At 40.4% G+C, this 25,246-nt stretch overlaps 1 protein-coding gene across 3 annotated transcripts in view; it reads right to left on the reverse strand.

Moving 5' to 3' along the window:
- The window catches only part of SRGAP1 (SLIT-ROBO Rho GTPase activating protein 1), a 276,149-nt gene that overhangs the window by 60,677 nt on the left and 190,226 nt on the right, over positions 1–25,246 (reverse strand). For all 3 annotated transcript variants that reach the window (XM_030866395.3, XM_060306516.2, XM_030866397.3), the window contains 4 exons: positions 19,181–19,402; positions 17,098–17,199; positions 3,235–3,432; positions 2,709–2,793 (listed from right to left, as the gene is read on the reverse strand). In XM_030866395.3, coding sequence (XP_030722255.1) covers positions 2,709–2,793; positions 3,235–3,432; positions 17,098–17,199; positions 19,181–19,402 — 607 coding nt within the window. The remainder of the gene's footprint in view (positions 1–2,708; positions 2,794–3,234; positions 3,433–17,097; positions 17,200–19,180; positions 19,403–25,246) is intronic.

Raw genomic sequence — 25,246 nt, forward strand, 5'->3', positions numbered from 1 at the left:
TCGGATCCCTTCTTAAGGGCTCACCATTGCATAATCTCACTGTGGTACAGGCGCCATGAACTTGCCTGGTCTCCTTTGGTGTAAGCCTATTAATGTGAACAGGGCTTGCATGGAAAGTCAAAGGGCTCACAATGGCCGAGCTAAAAGGTGGGGCACGGCCCCCATGCTCTGCTTGTCTCTGGGCAAAGCCGCCAGCAACAAGCCCATGCAGCACAACTGTGTGCTGCCAAGCCTGCATGGGGGGCAGGGCTGGGGAGCAGAGAGGTCTGCAGCCAGTGGGTCTGCCGGCACTGGGTGAGAACCATCCAGTTTCTTGCGCAGAATAAACCCAGTCCAGCGAACGCCTGGTACACGTGAACAAGCTTGTGTCGCTAGGACACCAGAAACCATTGAAAGTAATTACAAGATGAAGACATCCTGGCATGGAGCTCACAAGGTACGATACAGCTTTACACAGTTCAGCAGCTGAAGACGGAATCTGGCGTACGGATTCAGTGAACTGGCTGAAATAGAGCCCTAGCCAAAATGGCATGTAAAATAATATCAACCGGGGGGGCTTTCTCTCCAGGAGACATAAGGGAATCTACATAGAATGAGTACCACAAAAGTTTCAGAATGGGATCCCAAGAGTATTAACACGTGTCTACATGCAGTGCCAAGAATGAATTCACCCACTACTAAATTCCCTCCAACTCACAATTTCTTAAATGGTGTCTCCAGTCGTGTAGGGAAGGACTTTGTGCCTATTAAGTATTCATCTGCACTGAAGATTATTTATGCTTTGGGACTGGCAACAGACCTTAGGGCATCACTGCAATATCAGGCATTTGTGAAAAGTGGAAAAAAGAAAAAAAGACTTTACATGATATAATGAGGAGAACAAAGAAAAAAGAGGACATAATTGCTGAGGTAAGTCAACTATTCAAAGAAAAAAAAGGCTTTTTTTTTTAAGGTTCAAACTTCTGTTACAGAAGAACTGAAAGATTAGTACAGGGAACATTCCTACGCCCTTCACTTAGATTTCCCAACGGTTAACATTTTGCCATAATGGCTTTATTTCCTTCTCTCTCCCTCTCTTATATATATCTTTTCTCCTGAACCATTTGAAAGTAAGCTGCAGACATTATGACACTCAGCAAGCATTCCTTAAGAATAAGAATGTTCTCCTTCATAACCATAATACCATTATCGTATCTAGGAAAGTTAAAAATTCATTAAATAATAGCATATAATATGCAGTCTATATTTAAATTTCCCCAGTTGTCCCTAAAACGCCTTTTATAACTTTTGCTTTTTTTTTTTTTTCTGGTACGCGGGCCTCTCACTGTTGTGGCCTCTCCCGTTGCGGAGCACAGGCTGCGGACGCTCAGGCTCAGCGGCTATGGCTCACGGGCCCAGCCGCTCCGCGGCATGTGGGATCTTCCCCGACCGGGGTACGAACCCGTGTCCCCTGCGTCGGCAGGCGGACTCTCAACCACTGCGCCACCAGGGAAGCCCAACTTTGCTTTTTGATTCACAGTCTAATGAAGGTTCACATACTGTATTTGGTTATTTTATTTTTAAAGACAGTTCTTAGCACTTTAAATGTTATTTGTTTTTTTTCTAAGTGAAATTGGCCTTTTATCTTAGAGTCTGTCCTCCTAACTGCAATACACGGAGTTTCAGGTTATGATGATCTTTCTCCATGTGGACATTCCCAGAGGATAATGGTCGCTTAGAGGAAACCAGGAGATAAGGTGATGGAAACCCTGCTTTATGGCTAAGGAAGGTTCTAAAATGGTAGGAGGCAAGAGTTTAGGTCAAGGGAGCAAACTCTTTTTGGCCCAAGTTATTTACACAACTCAGTCCCCTGATTTCTCTCTCCCATCTGTATTCTCTTTCATTTTTTATAACTTCCAGCAAGATCTAGTGTGAATAAAAGATAATTAAATGTATTACAGATTATGAGGTACTTATGACAGGAACTTCATTTGTGTTTTTTTTCCCCTTTTAAATTTCATGAAGATGAAAAGGGAAGCAATAACATCTACACTGTACCCTTAACTTTAATTCTTTTTTTCCTCCTCAGTTTTCCCATCTGTAAAAATGGGGAAATTAATAGTGCCCAGTTATATATATACAGCTCAGAACAATGCCTGGCACAGAGAGGGCCTTGTGTTAGTGGTAGCTACTGTTGTTTTTGGCACCATTAGATACAGCAATATGCTTAATAGAATTCGTTTGCTTCTCAAGTAAAACCAATGCCTACTGAAAGAAAAGAAAATCACCCAAACTGGTTTAACTGGTTTCTAGAGTCCAAACAGGCATTAGATGGGACAACAAATACTAGTCCATTTAAACAAAAGGGGTGGGGCTGGAAGGATGGGGAAGTCCAAGAAGGAAAGGAAGAAGTGACTGGGGGGCGCGGGGTCAGCAGGTGGGAACAGGTGCGGCTCCTTCTGACTTCTCTCTTCCTAGGAGCACGGTGCTCTGAAGACCCTTCCTCTGGAGCTCTGTGTTGGCTAGATTTCCCTGTTCTGCTTACCATCAAGCTCATAAAGAAAACAGTTCCAGGGAGAACTTGATTCTTACACAGATAAAGCTACATCTCAACATACAGTGTTCTCTGCTTCTTCCAGCACAAATTCACAGTTCACACTCTTCATGGAATACATACATGACACAACATATAATCCAGGTCATCTCCCCAACTATGTCAGATAACTGACCTTCTCCAAGGGTCCTCTGCAACAAGTCATGCTTGGCTTGAAGTTTTGTGATGAGATTACTACCCTCCAAATATTCTCTGAGTTTCTGCAAAAGCAAAGATGTTTTTAACTTTTAAAAAAAGTACTCAGTGTCCAGGAACTTCCCATAGGATATCTAAAATCCAGCCACTTTTGTCTTTTAGATCATAGAACCTTGCTAAGCAAAGTGTTTTGGCATCAGCCTATTAGAGATATGGGCTCTCAGGTGCCTCCCTCCCCAGACCTACTGGAATCAGAACCTGCATTGTAACAAGCTCTCCTGGTGACATGTATGTTCATTAAATAATCCAAAAGTTCTGTTTCAGAGCAGTCCTCTTTAAATTTGTCTGCATATCAGTACTATCTCCGAAACCCTATCCCAGACCTACTGAATTGGAAACTCTGATCTTAGTAAAGAATCCCAGGTGATTCTGATGCAACTCCAGAAACAGTACTTGGGGCCCCCAGATCTGAGCCCCAAGAGTGGCTGGGGAAGCAGCAGGCATACCATGAAGTAGAACTGCTCGGTCTCCTGCTGGTTGGCTCTTCTCTTGGCAATACTGGGCTTACTCAGGTAGGTTTCAGAGACAGTAGACTTCACAGACTCTGTGGAACGACTGTGCTGGAAGCATTCAGAAACATCGTAGTCCTCGATGGTGACCATATCTTGTATCGTCTGCAAGGTGGCCTCAGTCGTTTTCTTAACCTGGGAATAGGAGCACATTTCTCAGGTTAGTACCTTATTTCGTGAATCCCACAAACAGTGAGAAACTGCTCTGTCAGGTACAGATGGGGGCACAGGCCCTGCCCCCACCAAAGTTCAGAGTCTATTAGGGGAGAGAGACAGGTAAACGATACCCCATGTCACCAATATAAGGAGAGGCTTTATTCAAAATTATCCTGAGGAGGATATAATTGAGTTCCTGTAAATCACATGTATCACTGAGTACTCTCTCAATTACATTTTCTGTTTTTTTTTTTTTTTTTTGCGGTACGCGGGCCTCTCACTGCCGTGGCCTCTCCGTTGCGGAGCACAAGCTCCGGACGCGCAGGCTCAGCGGCCATGGCTCACAGGCCCAGCCGCTCCGCGGCATGTGGGATCTTCCCGGACCGGGAAAGAGGAGTTGTGGAGCACGGGCTTAGTTGCTCCACGGCATATGGGATCTTCCTGGACCGGGACATGAACCCGTGCCCCCTGCACTGGCAGGCGGACTCTCAACCACTGCACCACCAGGGAAGCCCACACTTTGTTTTGAAGGACCTTTTAAACTGAAGTGAAATTACATACAGAAAAATGTGCAAACCGTAAGTGTACAGCTTTATGAATTATCACCAACTGAACACACTCATGTGACTACCACTCAGATCAAGAAATATAGCACATTATGAGTAACCTGTGCTTCTCCCAGTCACCACACACACTTTCCTGCTCCCCAGAGGTAGCTACTATCCTGATTTCTAACCTCATATATTAGTTTTACCCTTTTAAAATACTTTATATAAATAAATGGATTCTTACAGCATATATTATTTTTGTTTTGTTTCTTTTGCTCAACTTTATGTAGTAAGATTTATTCATTTCTTGTGAGTACAGTATTTCACTGCTGAATATTCATTGTAAGAATACATCATAATTCATCCCTTTTACTGTTGATAGATGACTTATTTCTGGTTTTGGGCCACTATGAATAATACTGCTAGGAACACATTTTTGTTGGGCCACACATACTTGAGTAGAATTGCTGCTTATTGGGTATTCCAGACTGTTTTCTAAAATGATTGCTCTAATTTGTATTCCCACCAACACAGGAGCATTCCTATTACTCCACATCCACAACAATTGGTATTGTCAGTTTTAAAATTTTAAACCATTGGGAATTCCCTTGCGTTCCAGTGGTTAGGACTACATGATCTCATTGCCGAGGGCCCGGGTTTGATCCCTGGTTGGGGAACTAAGATCCTGCAAGCCGTGTGGCATGGCCAAAAAAGAAAAAAAAAAATCAGCTAAAAATTTAAACCACTGTGTTGGGTGTGTAGTGGTATCTCAGTGTGGTTTTAATATGTATTTCTCTGATGGTTGAGATTGAGCACATTATCATATGTTCAAGGCAATTTAGATTTTCTCTCTTTGAAACACTCTGTTAAACCTCTTGCTCAATCTTCTGTTGGGTGACGAGCCTTTCTCTTTACAGATCTGTAATACGTATATGAGTCTTTTGTTAGTTATATGTGTTGCAAATATCTTTCCCCACTCTGAGCTCTGGTTTTTTACTCTTTCTATAGTGTCTAGATGAACAGTCTCTAATTTTAATGTAATCAATTTATTTGCCTTTATAATCAGTGCCTTTTGTGTCCTGTTTAAGGAATATTTTCCTATCTCATGGTCATAAAGATACTGTTCTATGTTATCTTCTAGGAGCTTTTAAATTTATCTTCCGCATTTATCTTCCACAATTAGGTTGTACTCCACCTTTGCTTATCAAAGTCTAATGTAAATCAATAGCTTTATCTTTTTCCCAGACAATGTACAGAGTTTAGAACACCTTAAAACCATTTACTTTTCCTGACTTATATGCTATTTTTGTAATGTTTTATAATAGGATGTATTATATATGTAAATATTTGTATACATTTAAATACAAGACATTATTATGATATAGTCAGTATTCATTTAGCTTTATCCATATATTTATTAAATTCTTTGATCTCTATACCTTATATTTTTAAGAACACCCTTTAGAAATTCTTTCTTTTAAAAATATAGTTGATTTACAATATTATGTTAGTTTCAGGTGTACAATAAAGTGATTCAGTTTTATATATATACACACACACACACACACAAACACATGTATACTTTTTCAGATTCTTTTCCATTATAGGTTATTTCAAGATATTGAATAGTTTCCTATGCTATACAGTAAATTCTTGTTGTTTATCTATTTTATATACAGTAGTGTGTATCTGTTAATCCCATACTCCTAATTTATTCCTCCCCTTCCCCTTTGGTAACTACATTTATTTTCTACATAGAAATTCTTTTTAGCATGAATCCTCTAGTGGCGAATTTTGCTTTTGTTGATTTAAAAATGTCTTTTATTTCACCTTCATTTATGAAAGATATTTTTTCCTGGTTGGTGGTTATTTTCCTTCAGTACATTTAAAACATCACTGTACTTTCTTGTGGCTTCCATGTTCCTGTTGAATGAGAAGTTTACTATCAGTCTATCACACTTTGAATGAACCCTGCTTTCTTTCTCCAGCTGGTTTTAAAGTTTTCTACAGTTTCACTATAATGTATCTAGGTAAGGATTTAAAAAATATATTCTGCCTGGAATATTTTTGGACTTCTTGAATTATGTGATACTTTTCTTAAGCTCTGATAAGATTTCAGCCATCATCTTTACAAATATTGTCTCTACTTTCTTTATCAATATTTTCTGGGAGTTTAGTTAGTATGCTAAAAATCACTGCATTCTCTGTATCTTATCTTTCTCTTCATATTTTCTATCCTTTTGTTTTTCCATGCTGCATTTTGATTACTTCCTTCTGCTTTGTCTTCTAGTTTGATAATTCACTCTTCAGCTGTGTCTAATCTGATGTTAAAACCATGCCTGATTTATTAATTTGGGTTACTGTATTTCTCAGCTCTAGAATTTCTGTGTGGTTCATTTTCAAATCTGTTATTTCACTGTTTATAGGTTATAAGAGTGCCCTGCTGAAATCTAAGCTTGACTTTTAACTTCTTGAACACAGTAAATAGCTCTTTTACAGTTTTTTTCTGGTAATCCCAATATTTAGTTCCTGTGGGTATATTTCTATTGTCTGTTATGTATTCTGGCTATCACTCATGTTGTCTTTTCTCCTTATGTACCTAGTTATCTTTGCTGGACAGTTTCTGTAGAGTTATTTGAGGTCTAGGGTGAGGTTATCATCCTGAGAGAATGTTTGTTTATTTTTCCAAGCCATTAGGGGCACTAATAGTTCAGAATCACTGGATTTTATTTCTGTTCAAAACATTTGATGCTCTTCCTTTTGGGAACATATGGCTCCGTATGTCATGGGTTTCAGGCTTGGTCATGTACCTTGTCCTGGATAATGAAATGTGCGAGAATCAGCTGAGTGACTCAGTCCACCACTACAGGAAGTAGAGATATGTTCGATTGTTTTTTTTGGTTTTTGTTTTTTTTTTTAAAACAACAAAATACTGTTTAGGGAAGAAACAATAACAATCAGTGCTAGTTTAGAGGCTTAAAGAGGTCACGTGATGGAGCAAATTTTAAAAGGAGGCAAAAATTAAACAGATTTAGTCATTATTCCTGAGGATATGCAAATTGCAAAGGACAGACACTGGAAAAAAGCACATTAAAGGTGATTTTTAAAATAACATTATAAGTACTTTGAGAAAGTCATGATTATATATCTATAGGCTGAATGAAGAGACTCACTATCCTGTAGGTGACATCAGTAAGATGGTAGAATTAGAGGTCCCCTATTCATACACTCCCACAACCACAATTTGGCAGCCATCCATGGACAAAAGTGCATTTGTGGGGGCTTTGGGATCCAGGTAGGAGCTGGTAAAACCTTGATGGAGCCCACAACTGCCAAGGACCAATTTGAGAAAGCTGGCCCACGCCCAGGTGGCAGGCTTGCCAACTTTGGCCCTGGCTACAGACCCAGAAATAGCCTGTCCGCTTGTAGACGCAGCTACAGTCCTGTTTGGCCTTGGGCCTGCCACCAGCACTATTTGCCAAGGGACGCGAGAGGAGTCACGCCCACCAATGTCCCAAGTAACAGGCCCGCTGACCTTAGTCCTAGATTTGGACCCTGTAGTAGCCCATGATGCAGTTCCAGTCCCTCTCAGCCCTGGTCTGGGAGCAGTGCTATTGCCCAGGGACATGCTGGGAGGCACACCTGTCATTGCTCCCAGAGGCAGACCTGCCGACCTTGGTCCAACTGCAGATCTTGAAGTGGTCCTGTAACCTGGCTCCAGATGAGCCCCGCTGCAGTCCAGGGGGCAGTTCTGCTTGACCAGAAACCAGGCTGAAGACACGTCTATCTGTGCCCTGGGGGCAGGCCCGCCAACCTCGGTCCAACTGTGGATAATGAAGTGGCCCTGTAACTTGGCTCTAATACCTCTTAGCAATGGCCTATGAGCAGTCGTAGCCATCCGAGGGACCCAACAAGAGACAAGCCCATTTGTATGCCCAGAGTCAGGCCTGCCAAACTCTGTGCAGTTTTGGTTTTTGAAGCAGCCCTGTAAGTTGGATCCAGTCCCTCTCGGTAGTAGTCCAAAAGCAGTCCTGCCCACCCAGGGACCAGGAGGGAGACATGCCCATCTGTGCCCCCAGAGGCAGGCCTGCAGAACTTGGTCCCGGCTGTGGACCCTACTGCAGACCTGTGACTTAGATCTAGGACTGCTCAGCTGCAGTCCAGGGCCAGTCCTGCCCACCAGGGACCTGTCCAGTGACTTGGCAGGTGCCACACCCACCCAAGTCCTCAGTAACAGGCTCACAGACTATGGCCCATACTGTGGACCCAGCAACGGTGAATGTGATTCCTTGTCAATCGCTTTTCTTTTTTTTCAACTTCCTTCTCAGAAACAAGAGTGTCATGGTTAAATTTGGAATTATCGGGAAGAATAAAGGATGTGACAGAAGCCACCAGATACAATGGCTGGGACTATGTATTATCCCATGGGACACTCCCGATGAAGAATAACACCAGCTCTGACACACACACACAAGCCATGTTCATAAGTCACAAGGGGGAACATAATGAAGCAGATATGAAACAGCTCATATGAGGCTTGCAATGACTCCCCATTAGTAGCAAGGAAACACAGTTGGGTTTGGTAGAAGGAGAGGCCAAAAACATGATAAGGAATTATGAAAAACCCAAAGAACACGCTGTACTGGAGGAGTGTCCAGGTGGCCTGGACTCTGACAGCAGATTTCTGCAGCCTTCTGTAGACCACCTCTTTTGCCTTTCTTCTCCCAGGACATTACAATTATTAGAGAAAACAAGAAGTTTCCTTCTCCAAACACACTGATTTAGTTTTCTAGGGCTGCCATGACAAAGTGCCACACGCTGTGTGGCTTAAACAACAGAAATTTATCGCCTCATAGTTTTGGAGGCTGGAAGGCTGAGATCAAGGTGTGGCCAGGGTTGGTGCCTTCTGAGGCCGTGATGGAAGGAGCTGTTCTAGCCCTGCCTCCTGGGCTTATAGACAGCCGGCATCTTCTCTCTCTGTCTCTTCATATTGTCTTCTGTGTTTCTGTGTTCAAATTTCCCCTTAGCATAAGGACATCAGTCACACTGGTTAGGGCCCACCCTAATGACCTCACTTTAACTTGATTACCTCTGTGAAGACCCTATGTTCAAATAAGGTCACATTCTGAAGTACTGATGGTTAGGACTTCAACATATGAATTTGAGGGGAACACAATTCAACCCCTAACACACACCACGTTATTTCATGGCACTGTGCCTTGTACCTTGCACCTGGTGCAGGCCTATTCATCATTTAACACTTATCATTCCATCTGTGAAGGTGACCCCAAGCCCTGTCCTCCCCTCCCCACTTAACTACTCCCTCCTTGCTACCACTGACCTTGTATGTATTTCAATTAGAGCACTGTATCCTTTCAGGTGTATTCAAAATTAGCAGAAGGAGACCACACACATATAAACTGGATTAATGCCATAGTTAATTAGCCAGGGGTACAGAAACTTCTTGCCAGCACAGGCCACAGAAGGCAAGAGCAGCGGCAGAGCACTTCCCTTGCTCCTGGTACCTTAACAGGGGGGTACAGGTGCCAGTGACCCTGTCACTGCTGGGTAAGGTGTTGCCAGATTTAGAAAAACAGTCTGATTTTTGCTGCTCTTCCCCCTGCTTTTGGGGAAGGGTCGTGCCACCATTCCAGAGGAATTCACACTAGTAACCTACACACTTGCATTTAAGGCGATGTTTACAAATACCAGGCTCTCCTGACTTCTGAACAAAATTCATTCTCAGCAATGATACAACTTAATCCAAAGAAGAGAACATCATCATTGCTTAGAGCCCTCTGAACAACATTTCTGCTTTAGTCATGTCTCAGAAAGCCTGTTTTCTTGCAGCCCATCTGGACTCTGACTTAATGACCCTTCTGGGTGGACCCTTTGCTAAGAGTGGTCTGAGGAGCATGATCCCAAATCCATTTCTCAACAGCACCTACACCACACTGTTTAGAGGGCCTCTGTTTTCTATCTCCAGCGGGAACACCTTGAGGTCAGGGGCGGCTTATTAACTAGCACAGTGCATGGAATACAGCAGATTCTTAAGATGGCGGTGAGAATGAACTGAATGAACGGTGGAAGTTGGAGTCCTCCTCCTTCCAAATTGCTGAGACGCCAGAGGAGTGCTCAGCACACACCAACAACGTGGGGTCTCCTTGCTGACAGTCATCCTGAGCTCTGCCATTTTCTTCCAGATGCCCTACCCCATCAATCACTTTTAGACACTTTCTAGAAACTCTCCTCATTCCGCTTGGTATTCTTCTGGATCAAGGCCCTCCCTTCAGTGAGTTAAGGCTTTATTTGAAACAAACAAACAAACAAACAACACACGCACGCGCGCACGTGCACACACACACAGAGCTTCTAACAACAGGCGTTTCCAGTGAGAAACAGTTGATCCTGTTTTCAATTTTGGCTGAGATGATGCTATCATTTAAGGGATAAATGGCAGTTTTCTTTTGTTTGGGATTTTACTGTCAACCTCATCAGTAGAAGGTTTCAGACAAGTAAGAAACACTTAAGTTAAAATGAAGTTAAAACCACACAAGTCATCAGACATAGCAATAATGATTAAGTGGTTATCAAGCTTCACTTCTTAAACCAACTGCCCCTAAGGGTTTGATCAATGATGTATATGACTTGAGATTCTGCCGCAGTCATCGATTGGTATTATGGGAAATTTGATGGGGGGAAATGTGATTTTTCTACCCTAAGTAGAAATGTAAGCAGATAGGTTAGCGGGTCCCTGGAGAAAGAGAACCAGGAATGGACGGCTTTCTTGACATAAGAGAAGCCATTTTAGCCTAAGCCATTTTGTGATCTAAGCTGGCCACAATGCTTGCCCTTGAACAGGTCTCAGTAACCAAGGATCTCAAGGGAACAAAGGAATGCAGGAACAGAGAAAAGGCAGCCAAACAATAGACAGTGATAAAGCAGAGTCCTAGTTCCTCCTCAAGGGATATACATAATATATCTTTGAGTTCTGCAGGAACTAAGGCCCCTACCCAGGTGGAGGACGGAAAGAGGATGTTGACCCTCCTGACCTCAATCAACTAAACTTGGACTCTGTTGACTTTTGCCCCCAATTCTATGCTGAATTCTCCTCTGCTCAAACCTCTTCAGGAATATGCATGTACCTTTAGCTTAAAAATTCCCCAATTCTCGCTGTTGGGGAGTCATTGCTTTGGGAAAGATGCCCGGTATTCTCCTTACTTGCTGCAAGTAATAACAAATCCTTCCTTCTCCTGCGCTTTGGCTTGGTTGTGTCTTTTGGCTACACTCCCACCAAGAGGTGAACCCAGTTTTCGGGTAACAGAAAGTAAAACCAAGATATCTCTTACTTCCCTCAATTACCCATGCCGTGAAAATTATCTCACATGTTTGCCTAAAATCTTGTTCATTATTGTTGAACATATCCTGTGTAAGGATTATATTTGGGAATAGTCTGCGAAATACTCCCTAGTAAACTGTTGGTGAAAGATTTTAAGTGGTGCTAGGAAAATTTATATGTTCATTAAACATTGTTACAAATTAACTGAGGAATTAATTACAGACTACTCTCTTTTCTATTTCCTTCAGGGGGATAAATCTACTATAACTTAAGAGAAATTAGTTGTTTTATGTGTGAGAAGGTTTTACTCATAGCACAGAAGTGACATGCTTACGAAAGCTCTATTTTCTGGAGCAAATATTGGGACAAATGGTCTGAAAATGGGGCAAACTACTTAAAAATAAGGCTGTCCTAAAGAAAAGAAAGGCCTAATTGCTTTACTTATGCAATTCATTTTCCTTTTCTTTGGCTTTGATAAAGGTGAGACAGGAGGGAAGGGGGCAGGGCACAACCGTTAAAAGAATGACACAGCCATTGAGGATATGACAAAAACTGGTTAGAACCAACTAGGCCCAAGATGGCAGAAGATACAACTCCCAGTAGACCTTGAGCCTCATTAGATGCTCACTGTAATACACTAGCATATGCCAAACAACACACCCACAGGCGCCATGACACTTCTGAGGGCTACCATAAAGGCCAAAAGGTGGAAGTGCGTGGTGGCCCAATTCCTGGGAATCCCTGCCCCTTCCCCAAAATAGAATATCCCTCCCACTTCTTAGCCTATGAAATTACCCAGCCCCAAAAAACTAATCATCCTGGGCTGCTTCTGAGACAACAGCATTCTGCCTATGGAATGTGCATCTCTCTAAATAAACTCTTTCACTTTACCTTGGCTCACTTTTGAATGCTTTCCTGTGTGAAGCCAAGGACCCTCACTTGGCAGCCTGTCCCAGGAACTCACCTGAAACCTGGGACATGACCATCCTCTTGCACCCCATTCTCCTCCAACAAAGGGAGGAATGAGGAACTCTAAGGAAAGGGAAATGTGATCTATGGGGAATTACTCCAGAGGCTAGCTTTGAAAGAAAGGAGCCACAGCAATGACGCCCTAAGCTGAAATCCCTACAACAACGGTTAAAAGTAAATTTTTTCCTTCCTTTCCCTTTCCTTCCTTCTTTCTTTCTTTTCCCTTGCAGTTTTATTGAGATATAATTGACAGGGCAATAACAAAGTCTACAGCATACTGATTTGCCTTAAAATACATCACGAAATGATGACCAAAATAAGTTTAGTGAACAGCCATTATCTCACCGATACAAAATAAAAAAAGCAAAAAGGATTTACTCTCAACAAATTTTACACATAACACACAGCAGTGTTAATTATATTAACCATGTTGCACATTACATCCCTAGTAATAATTTATCTTATAACTGGAAGTTTGTACCTCTTGATGACCTTCATCCAACTCCCTCTCTCCCCCACCCCCCTCTCTTTTTCTATAAATTTGGTCTGTTTTTGTAGTATAATTGACATACAGCACCATGTTAGTTAGTTCCTGGCGTACAACATAGTGATTTGAAACTTCTACACATTACAAAATGATCACCATCTTAAGTCTAGTTACCATCTGTCACATATCACAAAGATATCACATAGTTATTGACTATATTCCTCATTCTGTACATTTCATCCCTTTGACTCATTTATTTTGTAACTGGAAGTCTGTACCTCTTAATCTCCCTATTTCACTTGAACGGTAAATTTTCAGAAAGTGGACATGGCTGTGTAACATTAGGTTGGACTTTGGAAACTGTGTATAGTGAGAAAGGTATAAATGATCATTTAGATTTAGGTTGCTTTCAAAGTGTTGCCTTTAAAAATAATGTTTATTAAGGTTTCACTTCAAAGTTTTAATAAAAAGTTATACTTTTAAGTAAAAAAAAAAACAAACCGGGGGAATAGAGTTGTGTGGGCAGCAGTCCCTGCTCTAATTCTATGGGCACAATACACAGCGAACCTAGTAATATATATTTGTGGACCGGCTGACTGGAAGTTGGAATCATAAGGCTAAGGTATCACTGATGCAAGTTCACAGCATAATGAAACTGAAAGCTCATTTTAAAAGGTTTAACAGGCAAATGTAAAGTTTTTTACATTTGAACTTCACAGTTCATTTACTGTGAAGTGACAGTAAATGTCACAATCCATTATGAATCTGCATCAACCACAAATTTTATCAAGCCCTTCTCAGGCCTTTACTTCCAACTTTTACTACTTACAAGTATACTCAGGCCATTTTACAAATGCATACTGCTCTCTTCTCTTTGTTTTAAGGCAAGTGCTGCAAAATCAACTATCTTCCAGGGCCAAGTAATGAAAATAGGCAAGTGGGCTGAGTGGGGCGTATGGCAAATAGGAAGCACGTGCTCTGCGTCTAAGGGGAGTATGTACTCCTCAGCTCAAGCCAGTTATTGTCCTATAGAAATGCAGGTCTAGTATGAGAAGATCTAATTTTTTTGAAGCTGAAAATCCACATTTTTATGCAAAACTTCCATTTTTTTTTTTTTTTTTTTTTTGCAGTACGCAGGCCTCTCACTGTTGTGGCCTCTCCCGTTGTGGAGCACAGGCTCCGGATGCACAGGCTCAGTGGCCATGGCTCACGGGCCCAGCTGCTCCGCAGCATGTGGGATCTTCCCAGACCGGGGCACGAACCCGTGTCCCCTGCATCGGCAGGCGGACTCTCAACCACTGCACCACCAGGGAAGCCCCAAAACTTCCAATTTTTAAATGACAATAACAATTAAAAAAATCAAGCACTGTAGAGCAAACAAAATTTGTCCATGGCCAGACATGGTCTGTGGGCTCTTAGCATGGAAACTCCCTTCTTAGAAGGCCTCCTACAGTTTCAAGGGGTGTCCATTATTTATAGTTGTCTAAGATTTGGTGAAAAGGTTCATGTTCTATTTAGCTGCCCTCTCTATGCTTTTGTAAGCTTGGATGAAATTTTCCCTCAACTTTGATCTTTTCACTGGGCAGTCATAATTATTTTTAGTTAATTAAACTCTTTCCAATAAATGTTGGACTTTATGAGTATGTGTGTGTACACACACACACACACACACACACACACACACACATAAGTTTGTGCAGAGGCAGAGAATTACATAAATTATGCATGTGTTTCTTTACTTGTATATTTTGCTTTGACACCAAGGTGTCAATTTTCTGTCCTCCTATCAGTGGAAGATCAGAGGCAAATTCCTTATTCATGGTGGAGAAAAGTGCTACACAGGGGCTCCAAATCAGCAATGATTGCTATGTTGTTCCCAAGTTAGGTCTCTTATTTTTCACATTGTATAAACGACTTGTTATAGACTACTTCTCCACTAGACACATGCTAACTGTAACTTATTCATCTCTGTACTTTCCACACCTGGCAAAATATGTGGAATGTATAAGTTGCTCAATAAATATTTATTTTACTGAAATGAACTGACCCACAGCATCAAAACTCCTTAAGTTTGTTCTCAATGCCTCTCGTCACACAATTTCAGCTTCACCTTCAGCTCATCCCCAAGGAGAACCTGGGTGATAACCAAACTGCTCTGTTCTCCAACCTTGAAAATATATTAAAACCTCTTTCCCTCTTTCTATACCTATGAAGTCTACTGGTTGCCACAAATCCAATTTAAATCTTACTTTCCTTGGGAATCCCATTCTACTACAGTGAATCTGTTCCACCTCCCAGAATCATAAACCACTTGTCATGCTCAGAAGAAACATCAGGACAATCCAATTCATTTGTTTCTACAGTAAATTTTGAAAAATTAGTCCTCAGAAAGCACTGTCTGCCCCTATCAGGTTATAAAGATACTGTGCTTCTCCACATTATGCCCAAAGAGGAAGACTAGGGTCACAAACTCAAAGGGCTGCAGAGGCCAGACAGGTTACATAAATGGACTAGTCCAATGTAAGAAAATCAGGACTGAACGACTATGGCAAAGTGGAATTCGAGTACCCCAGCATTTCCCTTCACGAAGCAACACAGGGGCTAGAGTTCCCACACTTCCCTGTTTTTAACAGGCCCAAATTGTGTGGAGCCAAACCAAACAGGTCTGTGGGCCGCCAGTCTCGACCTTGTGTATCATACACTATTTTCCTAGAGTTTAGAGACCGTTTCCAAATAAAACCACGAGAGCCTATGCATGAAAAAAAAACTGGAAGTCACTAGGCATACAAACCCTAGGTCTAATAGGATCCAGTAAACTGCATTAAGTGAGTATTTTGTGATGCCTTGCCAGAGCCCTGAGCTCTAACGACACCTCAAAGAGAGCAACAGCCTTCCTTCGGGAAGTTTCATTAGGGGGACTTTACCCAGAGACTGAAATCGTAATCACATTGGTTGCATCTTATATACACATGTTTGAATAAGGGGTGGTTTGGTTTTTCCAGAAAGACCAGAAACCAGAAAGGCTGCAATGGGTTTTCACCAAACTCTACTGGTCTAGAAACATGACACTCTTTCTTAACAGAAACAAACACACATTCACATAATTCAAAACATCTCAGTGGAATCAGAATAAAAGAGGGTACTAAAGTGAATTTTGACCATTTATTTTATCAAGGGCAAATTGTTGTTTTTTTCCTTTCTGTCCCACACTTCTTCTTTTGGAAATTGTTTGTCTCTAGAAATACGTATTTCTGCTGGGGCTGTCAAACGGTTCTATGAATGGGCACAGGCTCTAAGCTGGCCAATGAAAAAATCCCATTTCCTGGCTATAATAGCTGGTCCAAAAGTATGCATGACTTAAGTCAGGCCAATGAAAGACCTTATTTCAGAGATAAGGATGTTGGGATGAGGTGAGATGGTAAACTGTAGGGACCATGTAGTCCTGGATCTCCCGATACAGGACATGGGGAGAGACTTCCTACCAACACACGTGAAGATACCACTTCAAAGTGATGAAAAGAGATTCCTGATAACTATCATCTGGACACAGATCCAATCACCACTGAGGCTACTGCAAACATTGACCAATACGTAAACTTTGTGACTTGACTAAGTGTGATTTGGGTTCCTGTAAATTACATTTGAGTGCCTTGACTAACACAAGAAACATTTGTGGTTCCTATTTTTATTTAAGTAGAACATGGACCCAATAAATCAATTTCAGAAACAGGCAGCTGAATTGTACGACTGCTTTCTGGCTCAACATATATTTATAATTCACATTTTATGTTCTATCCATTTAAATCCAGTAATGTCAGCAAATAAACAGTTTTATATTCCCATTCAAGTACTATGATTTTTGTACTCATAATTATATCAGTAATGCCATATTCAGTACCAAAAACCTAGAAACTACAAAAAAGCATAAAAACGGACTAATTTCAAAAGTTAGGATTAAATGAACATGTCAGACATCTCTTTCCACACATTCATGTAGATTCTTGAACACATATGTTGAATTTGATAATCTATTGGGAACTACTTTCAGTATTTAAGAATTTAAGAATAAAAGGTGTGTTTACATGTGTATGCAGTGAATGCTGGTAAAGTATTCATTTATGGTAGAATACAGAACCTTTGCATTTATCTTCTACAAGGAGTACTTCAGGAACTATGATCTAGCTGAAAATGCAGGATGGAGAGATTGCAGTTACAATGTTAAATTCCCTTAGGTCGTGTGAAACTGTCTTCCAGTTTACATTAGAATTCATTTTACTTGTGAGGGCAGAAAGCATGCTCACCTCCTCGTTCTCAATCTTGAGCGTGGCCAGTCGGGACTGCAGCTGCTGGTACCTGAGCATAAGCTCTGCCTGGACCGGCTGCTGCGCGCTGACCTGACACACCTGATGGGGAATCAGAAACCACAGTTACAACAGGGAGCCGTCCAGCCAGCCTCCAGGTGCACAGTTCTCCCATTTAAAGGCTGCATGAATCAGGCGGATCCCCTCAAGATTCCAATTACATATTTTACTTTTAACAGCCACCTCAAAACTTCAATCTTAAATATGAACTTGTTATGTAAGTGGCAAGAGCAGAATGCAGCTGCTTGGCCTGGATATGACTGGGAAAAAAGCAGCAGTAGGAAGCATCCCTCTAAGAAGGTGGCGGTTGCTGGAGATGGAGCTCTGATGCTGCCGTCTACCTGTGGAATAAGTTATTGCGCAGAGTGTGACGGATGATCCAAGTGTACGGTCGTGCAGGCCAAAGTAGGGCAGGCAGCAGAGCCTGCTGGTTACAGTCAGCTGGGTGACTACAGTAAGTTACTAAACCTCAGTTTCCTTATCTGTAAAATGGGGATAGTAAGAGTACCTATGCCATAGGGCTGTGGTGGGGATGAAACGGGATGATGTACATAAAGCACTTAGAACACTGCCTGGCACACAGTGAAAACTCAGAAAAAGTGAATAACTGTTTTCTGTATCTTCAACCATGGCTTGTCTTGCCAATTTTCAGCCAAATCATGTGATTCACCGTGAAACTGAGGAAGCCACTTGTCTTAGGCTTTGGTAGAAAGATATCTTGGCCATGATCTCAATTATGGATAAGGTCAAAATTAAGAGCCTTTTAACTATATTAAAATCAGACTAGAAATGAACAATTTCTTTTCATCTTTCTCATCACAGAAATGGTCTCAGCAAATGAGAGTTTCCTTTTATGGAGTCTCCAAGACATCGTAGAGATTATTGCTTCCTGGCAGAACTGGCCATAAAAAAGGGCAAGAGACTTACTATATTAAAATAATAATAGTTAAAAAAAAGTAACAACTTTTAACCCAAATGAAATCACTTGTTTGTGACATTTTATCATTCTGTGTTTAACACATCCATCCATAACTGAAAGATTAAAACCATGTGGTTTTAGAAACATAACTCTGGGTGGGATAAGCCACTCGCCTGTCAAATTCGTGTGCTATTGGCATAAAGACTGCTTACCATTTTTAATCAAGTAATTCACTCTATCAAATCAAGCAAAAATAAAATTAGGTTAGAAATATATCAGGTACATACATATACATCTTATAAGTCTTAACATTAGGTGTTTCAGAGAAAATATGACATTAAAGAAGATATCTGCCATGGAAATTATAAGTACGTCTATTTTTAAAAACATACTGTCACCACAATAAGCTAAAATTGAGTTTTTAATCTATGAGTACTGTTTTGCACCGCTGGGACACCAAGTGCTATAGAGCATGCTCCATTATTGGTTCTTCTTGTTTCCCCCTGTTCACAGACAATAAATATATCTCTGTAACTCATAAATGGTTTAAATGGAGTTTTTCCCTTGCATAAAATAGGATAGAAAGCTAAACTCATATAAAGAAGCTAAGATATAATACATCCTTTCTAATGCTCGTTTTACCAGTTTGGAGATAACTTGAGTCTTAAAAAAATGGTTTGTATCTTTTTTCCTGTCTTCCATTTTCCTGCCATTTATAATTATTTTTCTTTACAGAGATCTTTAAATCAGGATTATAAGAAGTCTTCAGACAGATTCTATTGGGCCAACAGAACGCTTTGTTTTGAACTTAAATCTGAATGTCTTGTGGTGGAGAAAGAATTCTTTAACTATCCTGCAACAGTTTAGTGCTTACACCCAGGTGAGTCTGCACCTCTATTTCTTTGGCCTCTGGAGGCATTAGAGTGTTTGATCATTGCTTTAAAAGGTGGTAGTGGCTGATTGTTGAGAGTATTGTGCTAAGATCCCATGCAAAGGCAGCCATGAGAAGACAACTGGGAATTTTTACAACTGCTGGGTACAGCAGGGGAAGAGTAATGTAAGTTAAGAGACAATGCATTAGTTTTAAGATAATCAATTACTGACCTCATCACCCATGTGAGACTGAAACTCAAACTTCATTGGTGGACAGAACGCAGCAGGGTACATCTCCATGAATCTCTGCTTGTCACTCCTGGGCTCCAAGTTGTCAACTGCATTCTCAATAATGTCTAAGCCTTCGTGTCTGGAGGTTTCAAGGTTATACTCCGCAGAGAGATATGTTCTCAGGGCTCTGTTTAGACTTGCATGGTAGCCAAGATCACAGCACTTAAAAAGTAAGAGAACACCACATATAAAAATTAACTCAAAATGCATCACAACTTAAATGTGACAGCTAGAACCATAAAATTCTTAGGAGCAAACCTTCATTACCTTGCATTAGGCATTGGTTTTTTGGATATAGTATCCAAAGCACAAGCAACAAAAGAAAAAATAAATTGGGTTTCATCGAATTTGAAGACTTTTGTGCTTCAAAGGGCACTATCAAGTAAAAAGATAACCCACATCACGGGAAAAATATTTTGCAAATCATGTTATCTGATAAGGAATTTGTATCTAGAATATATAAAGAACTCTGACAACTCAATAATAAATAGACATATAGCCCAATTAAAAAAATGGGCAATGGATCTGTTAGGTATTTCTTAAAAAATACATATACAAATTGTCGAAAGCATATGAAAAGATGCTCAACATCATTTGTCATCAGGGAAATGCAAATCAAAACCACATGTGATACCACTAGGATGGTTAAAATAAAAAAGACAGGAAATAACAAGGATTGGGGAGGATGTGGAGAAACTGGAACCCTCATACACTGCAGATGGGAATGTAAAATGTTGCAGTCACTTTGGAAAAGAGCCTGGCAGTTTTTCAAAGGTTAAACATATGATTTGGCAATTCCATTCCTAGGAATATATAAAAAAAGAGATAAAACATATGACTTGGCAATTCCATTCCTAGGAATATATAAAAAAAGAGATAAAACATATGACTTGGCAATTCCATTCCTAGGACTATATAAAAAAGAGATAAAACTTGTACATGAATGTTTCTGGCAGTATTATTAATAGCTGAAAAGTGGAAACTAAGTGTCCATCAATAAATGAATGAACAAAACATTTTCAGCCATAAAAAGGAATGAAGTACTGATACATGCTACAACATGGGTCAGCCACACATTGTATGACTCCATTGATATGAATATCCAGAATAGGCAAATTTATAGAGAGAGAAGGTAGATTAGTGGTTACCTAGGGCTGCGGGATGAAGGAATTAGGAAGTGATGGCTAAGGGGTGCAGGACTTTTCGGAGTAATGAAAATGTTCTAAAATGGATTGTGGCAACATATACACAACACTGTGGATATAATAAAAGCCAACTGTGGATTTTTAATGGGTTAAATGTATGGTATGTGAATAATATCTCAATAAAGCTATTAAAAAATAAAAGAAGCAAAATCAAATACAGAAAAGAAATAATGAAAAAATAGCTTTCAAGTTTGTTCATGCATACTGAGATTGATACAGTGATCTACTGAAATCCTTCTGGGATGCAAACATACTAACTGTAGTATTTTGATGTTTGTATAATTTACTGAAGACAACAATAATCTGTACTCTTTCTGAAATGGGAAAAACAGGTTTGACTCTGCCAAAATAGCCCAGTCATGCCTTCTGTCTTATCTCTAGAATAAAATTTTTCAATAAGAAATGACTGGCCAAAGTCCTTTTATCAGAGACAGAATTTTGTTTAGTATTCCTAGGAATACAAGGGCTTTGGGCTTCGATCTTCACTATCTTTAATTTGTATTTATTTATTCATATTGCAATTTAAGAGAATATAATTTTAAAAACAATGTAACTCTGGATACTAGTCAGTTATAAATTACTGACAGAATTTTACATTTGTACATAAAAGCAATATAAATCTCTTAAAGAGAAAACAAGTGGTTTTAAAGGTACAAAATCAGGTCATCCCTATATTGTTCTAATGAAGTTCAATTAATTCAATTTGATTCAATTCAACTCAGCTCACTAACTGGCCATCTACAGATGCCTGGGCATTTGCTAGGCTCCAGGAATATGAAAACTGGAACACAGTAAAATATAATCTCCATTCTCAAGGAATTCAAGTATAAGTTGTTCGTCAGTTTGCTACTAAAAGAGTAGTAGAAGGGTGCAAAGGACACAACTTGTCTTATGTTTTATGAAGGTACAGATTTAATCACTGACCTGTCCTTACAAATGCTAACACATTTAATTCCACCCTCACCCTCCAATTTCATAATGCTTAAATTTGGGATTTTTACATAAACATATTATAAAATCTTGGTTTTCAAAGTGTGGTCTGTGGACCAGCAGCAAATGCAGACTCCTGGGCCCCACCCCTGACCCACTGAATCAGAATCTGAAGTTAAAAAAGAAATAACGCATGTTGATTCATATACACGCTAAAGTTTGAGAAGCACTGCACTGAAACAATCAGGTAAAAGGGTCTTGAACCCTGTCCTTTAGGGGTGCCATTTCTCCAAACAGGCCAGAGAATCGACTTGATTAAAGATTACTTGATTTAAAAAAGCAGACAGTAGCTGCCACATCACAATTACAAATATGAGCAAAACATAGTTGCGAGATGCAGCAGTCTCCGCGTTAATACATTTCCAGCGGAATCAGCTGCACTCAAATACAGAGACTGATTTTCAGTTAATTAAAAAATTCTAGCCCCAGATGAGCAAAGTCCTCTTTTATTCCTCTTACTCCTCAAAATCCATAATGGTTCTGTGTAGCAGCTTTATACACCTCAGAGGAACTGAAAAATTATTCTTTCAGTAACACCTCATCGTATGAAAACATAAATTTGTCAAGGAAATGGCCTCATTTCTTTGAGATGTACCAGTGCTTCAAAACACCCTACTATTCTGAAAGAAGGCAGATTCAACTTGATTATAATGAAGCAGATCACACAAGCTCCTTTACTTTATGAGTACTGATCCCAATGGGACTTAATAGAAAATTGATATTGAGAGGAAACAACCCAGAGAAAAGCCTTTTCTTCCCCCCAACAAAAACCAAGTCTCTTTTCAACTTAAAAGAGAAAGGAAAAAAGAGAAGAAGAATGAAGGAAAAAGAGGAAGAAAAAGAAAGAAATTCAACCCCAACTATCCACTTGAATTACAGCTCTGAAAAATACATACCAAATTTTCATTACTTCCAGACTTAGTTCACTCCTCAAATTTCTAAGTGTGGCTTCTTTGGGGAATAAATGCCAAGATTTCAGAAGTACCAGTGCATGTTTCCACACGCAGTTCAGCCACACAAAGTTGGTGAGTCTGGTCCCAGTAAGACACCCCTTATTTCACTGTTGTTTCCTAATAATTTGGGGAGAAGCATGCATGTGGCTTCATAATCAACCCAGGGGCCTTCCCTGGGTGTCTTCTGGACTTTGAGAACTTAGTAGGTTTCTGTGATGAGCTTTGATGGAAAATTTCCTTGTCTGACCTCTAGCAATACTTTCCAGTCTGTGAGGTCATGTAACTGGCATGATTTTGTTACTTGTGATATGCAGCTTTTTCTACACTGTAGGCTTTTTAACCATCCAGAATTTTAAAAGAAACAAGAAACAGCAATAAAATTCTTTTTCAAGGTCTCCTGAGACAGCAAGACCTGTCACAGCCATTTTTTTTTTCTAAACTGGAAGCTAAAATGACACTGGATATGTTAGGATTCAAGATACTTGGTTAAAAGGCCTAAAGTAATTCTACGGAGCTTATGAATTATTAATGACAACACGAAGAGCCAGCTTCTACACAAAGAGTTGAATTATAACCCAAGTGCCCAAGTGCATTTAATGATGAAAATACATAAGAAACCAATAAAATATTTCATGAAAACAAAATAGTGTTGTTCTGATGGATGAAAAACTCTGAATGGATATATTAAATTATGGATTAAAGCTGGGGAAGGAAAGACTGTTAGAAGTCGAAGGCTGTATTTTTTTTTTAATATCCTAAGAGCTGCCAAGATAGATTCCACTAGGCATTAGTCTGTAGCACCACAGTAAGGCTAATTTCCTTAGGCAAAAGTGTTACAAATAGTATAAAAAAAATGAAGATGAAATCTAGGTACTGAGGCCAGTGACAAATACTTTTTCTTGTCCCAAAGGCTGAGAGATTGGTTCAAGTATACTTGGTGGGTATAATGTCAGGATGTCAGGTATAACTGGATCATAGCTGTTCCGGGAGACAACTTTTTTTTTTTTTTGAAATAAACTCCATGACATGAGAAGCCCTAGTGGGGTAGAAGTTTGGGCCTAGATGGGATTACCATAATGGAAAACAAGTCCTACATACATGCTTCCAGAACAGTAACAGCCAATGTCATTTGCAGGGCAGCCCAGGAAGTGGCTGGAGGGCAGCCCCAAGCCTGTATGTCACTCCAGAATTAAGTGGTTGTCATGAGAATGGAGAGGGAAGAAATCCTGAAGTATTCGGTCTTAACTTCATCACTCCTGCCTCTGTCTGAGAAGCTTCCATGATCTTTTCTTGTGGGTCCTATCCCTGGCTTTTAATAAGTTTGGCTTTGACCATTCCAGAACCATGGATATTGTGTAAAGACTCAGTCTGCCCCTTCTTTTCGGTCTTTCTGAAAAATAGTGCAACCCAAGCAAACTGAACTGCAAAATACAGCTTTCACATGACCATGGGTAGCTTTCAAAGACCAGAAATAGACACTCTCAGAGCTTTTACAGTAGATGTCAAGAAGAAAGTTGATTTCTCCTGTGTAAGTATCTTTGTCCTTCACTAATTTCTTCTCTAGCTATTCAGTACCTCAGGCAAGATACCGCAAACACATTTTGTGAGACAGAGGCATCTTGTAGAACTGAACTGTATGTCTAAATTACAGGCAACTTTTACACACCTGCTTTCACCTCTGGGCTCCTGATGGTCCCTAGCTGACAATTTAATTTTTGCTGCTACTTTAACTGCAGCTGAGCATTTAGCCAAACTTGTTTTGAGTTTCTCTTTAGCATGGAAAAGGTCAAAATGGTACATCGGTGTGATACCAATGGATACAAAGTAGGAAACAGGAGAAGGAGAACAGAGGTTGCATAGCCTGAGCCAATGAGTAGGCTGAATAATCTTTTGTTGCCTAATACAGCTCCCACCCACAGGGGCAATTATTTCCTTCAGAGGAGCTGCTACTGGACTCATTTTTTCCCCAGGCCAAATCTCTGTAACTACCCTGAATCAAATCACAAGAGAGGAGAGAGAACAATAAACCAAGCCTCAATTAATACAGGTCAGGTGATACATGCTATGGAGAAAAGAGTCAGAGGTACACGGAGTGCTGGGGGAAGGGCATTGCTCTTTTATATAGGACAGCCGGGTGTCACATGAATGTAAAGGAGGAGTATTGTAAAGCTCTGGAAGAAAGAGTGCTCTAGACAAAAACGAGAAAGGCCCCAGGCAAGAAAAAGCTTAGTGGGTCTGGGTAAGAGAAAGGCCTGTGTACCTGAAGCATGGTGACTAAGGGGAAAGTTGCAGGAGATGACACTGAGTGGCAGGTGGGTGCCAGTTCACATAGCGTCTTAGTGAATAGTTTGGATTTTATTCTAATGGAGAGTTTTAAATAGGGATTACAGGTCTGATTTATCTTTTTTAATACTTTGGTTGCTTGGGAAGAGAATGAATTATTGATTGGAAGGTCTTAGTGCTCAGTTGGACATCTTAGGAAGCTGTTGCTTCCTAAGTGCAGGCAAGAGATGAAGAGGCTTTGTCTCAGAGACTGAGAGTGCAAGTAGTGAGAAATACCAAGGTTTGGGATATTTTGGACGTAGAGATGGTAAGATATGCTGATGCGTTTATACGTGGGGAATGAGAGAACTGGGTTTTTGGCTTGGGCCACTGGGTGGAAAGTGGTACCATTTTCTGAGATGTAAACAATGGATAAGAAAAAGTTGTTACATGTGTGAAGGATGATGATGACAGTAGGGGCAAATGTTCAAGGTGTCTACAGACATCTGGTTAGAGATGTCCAGGAGGCAGTGGATATGCAAATCTGAAGCCCAGGAATATGATTAAGGCTGGTGAAAAAAAATCTAGGAACCATC

This window comes from Globicephala melas, chromosome 10 (assembly GCF_963455315.2).
Source record: "Globicephala melas chromosome 10, mGloMel1.2, whole genome shotgun sequence".
NCBI classification, from domain to species: domain Eukaryota; kingdom Metazoa; phylum Chordata; class Mammalia; order Artiodactyla; family Delphinidae; genus Globicephala; species Globicephala melas.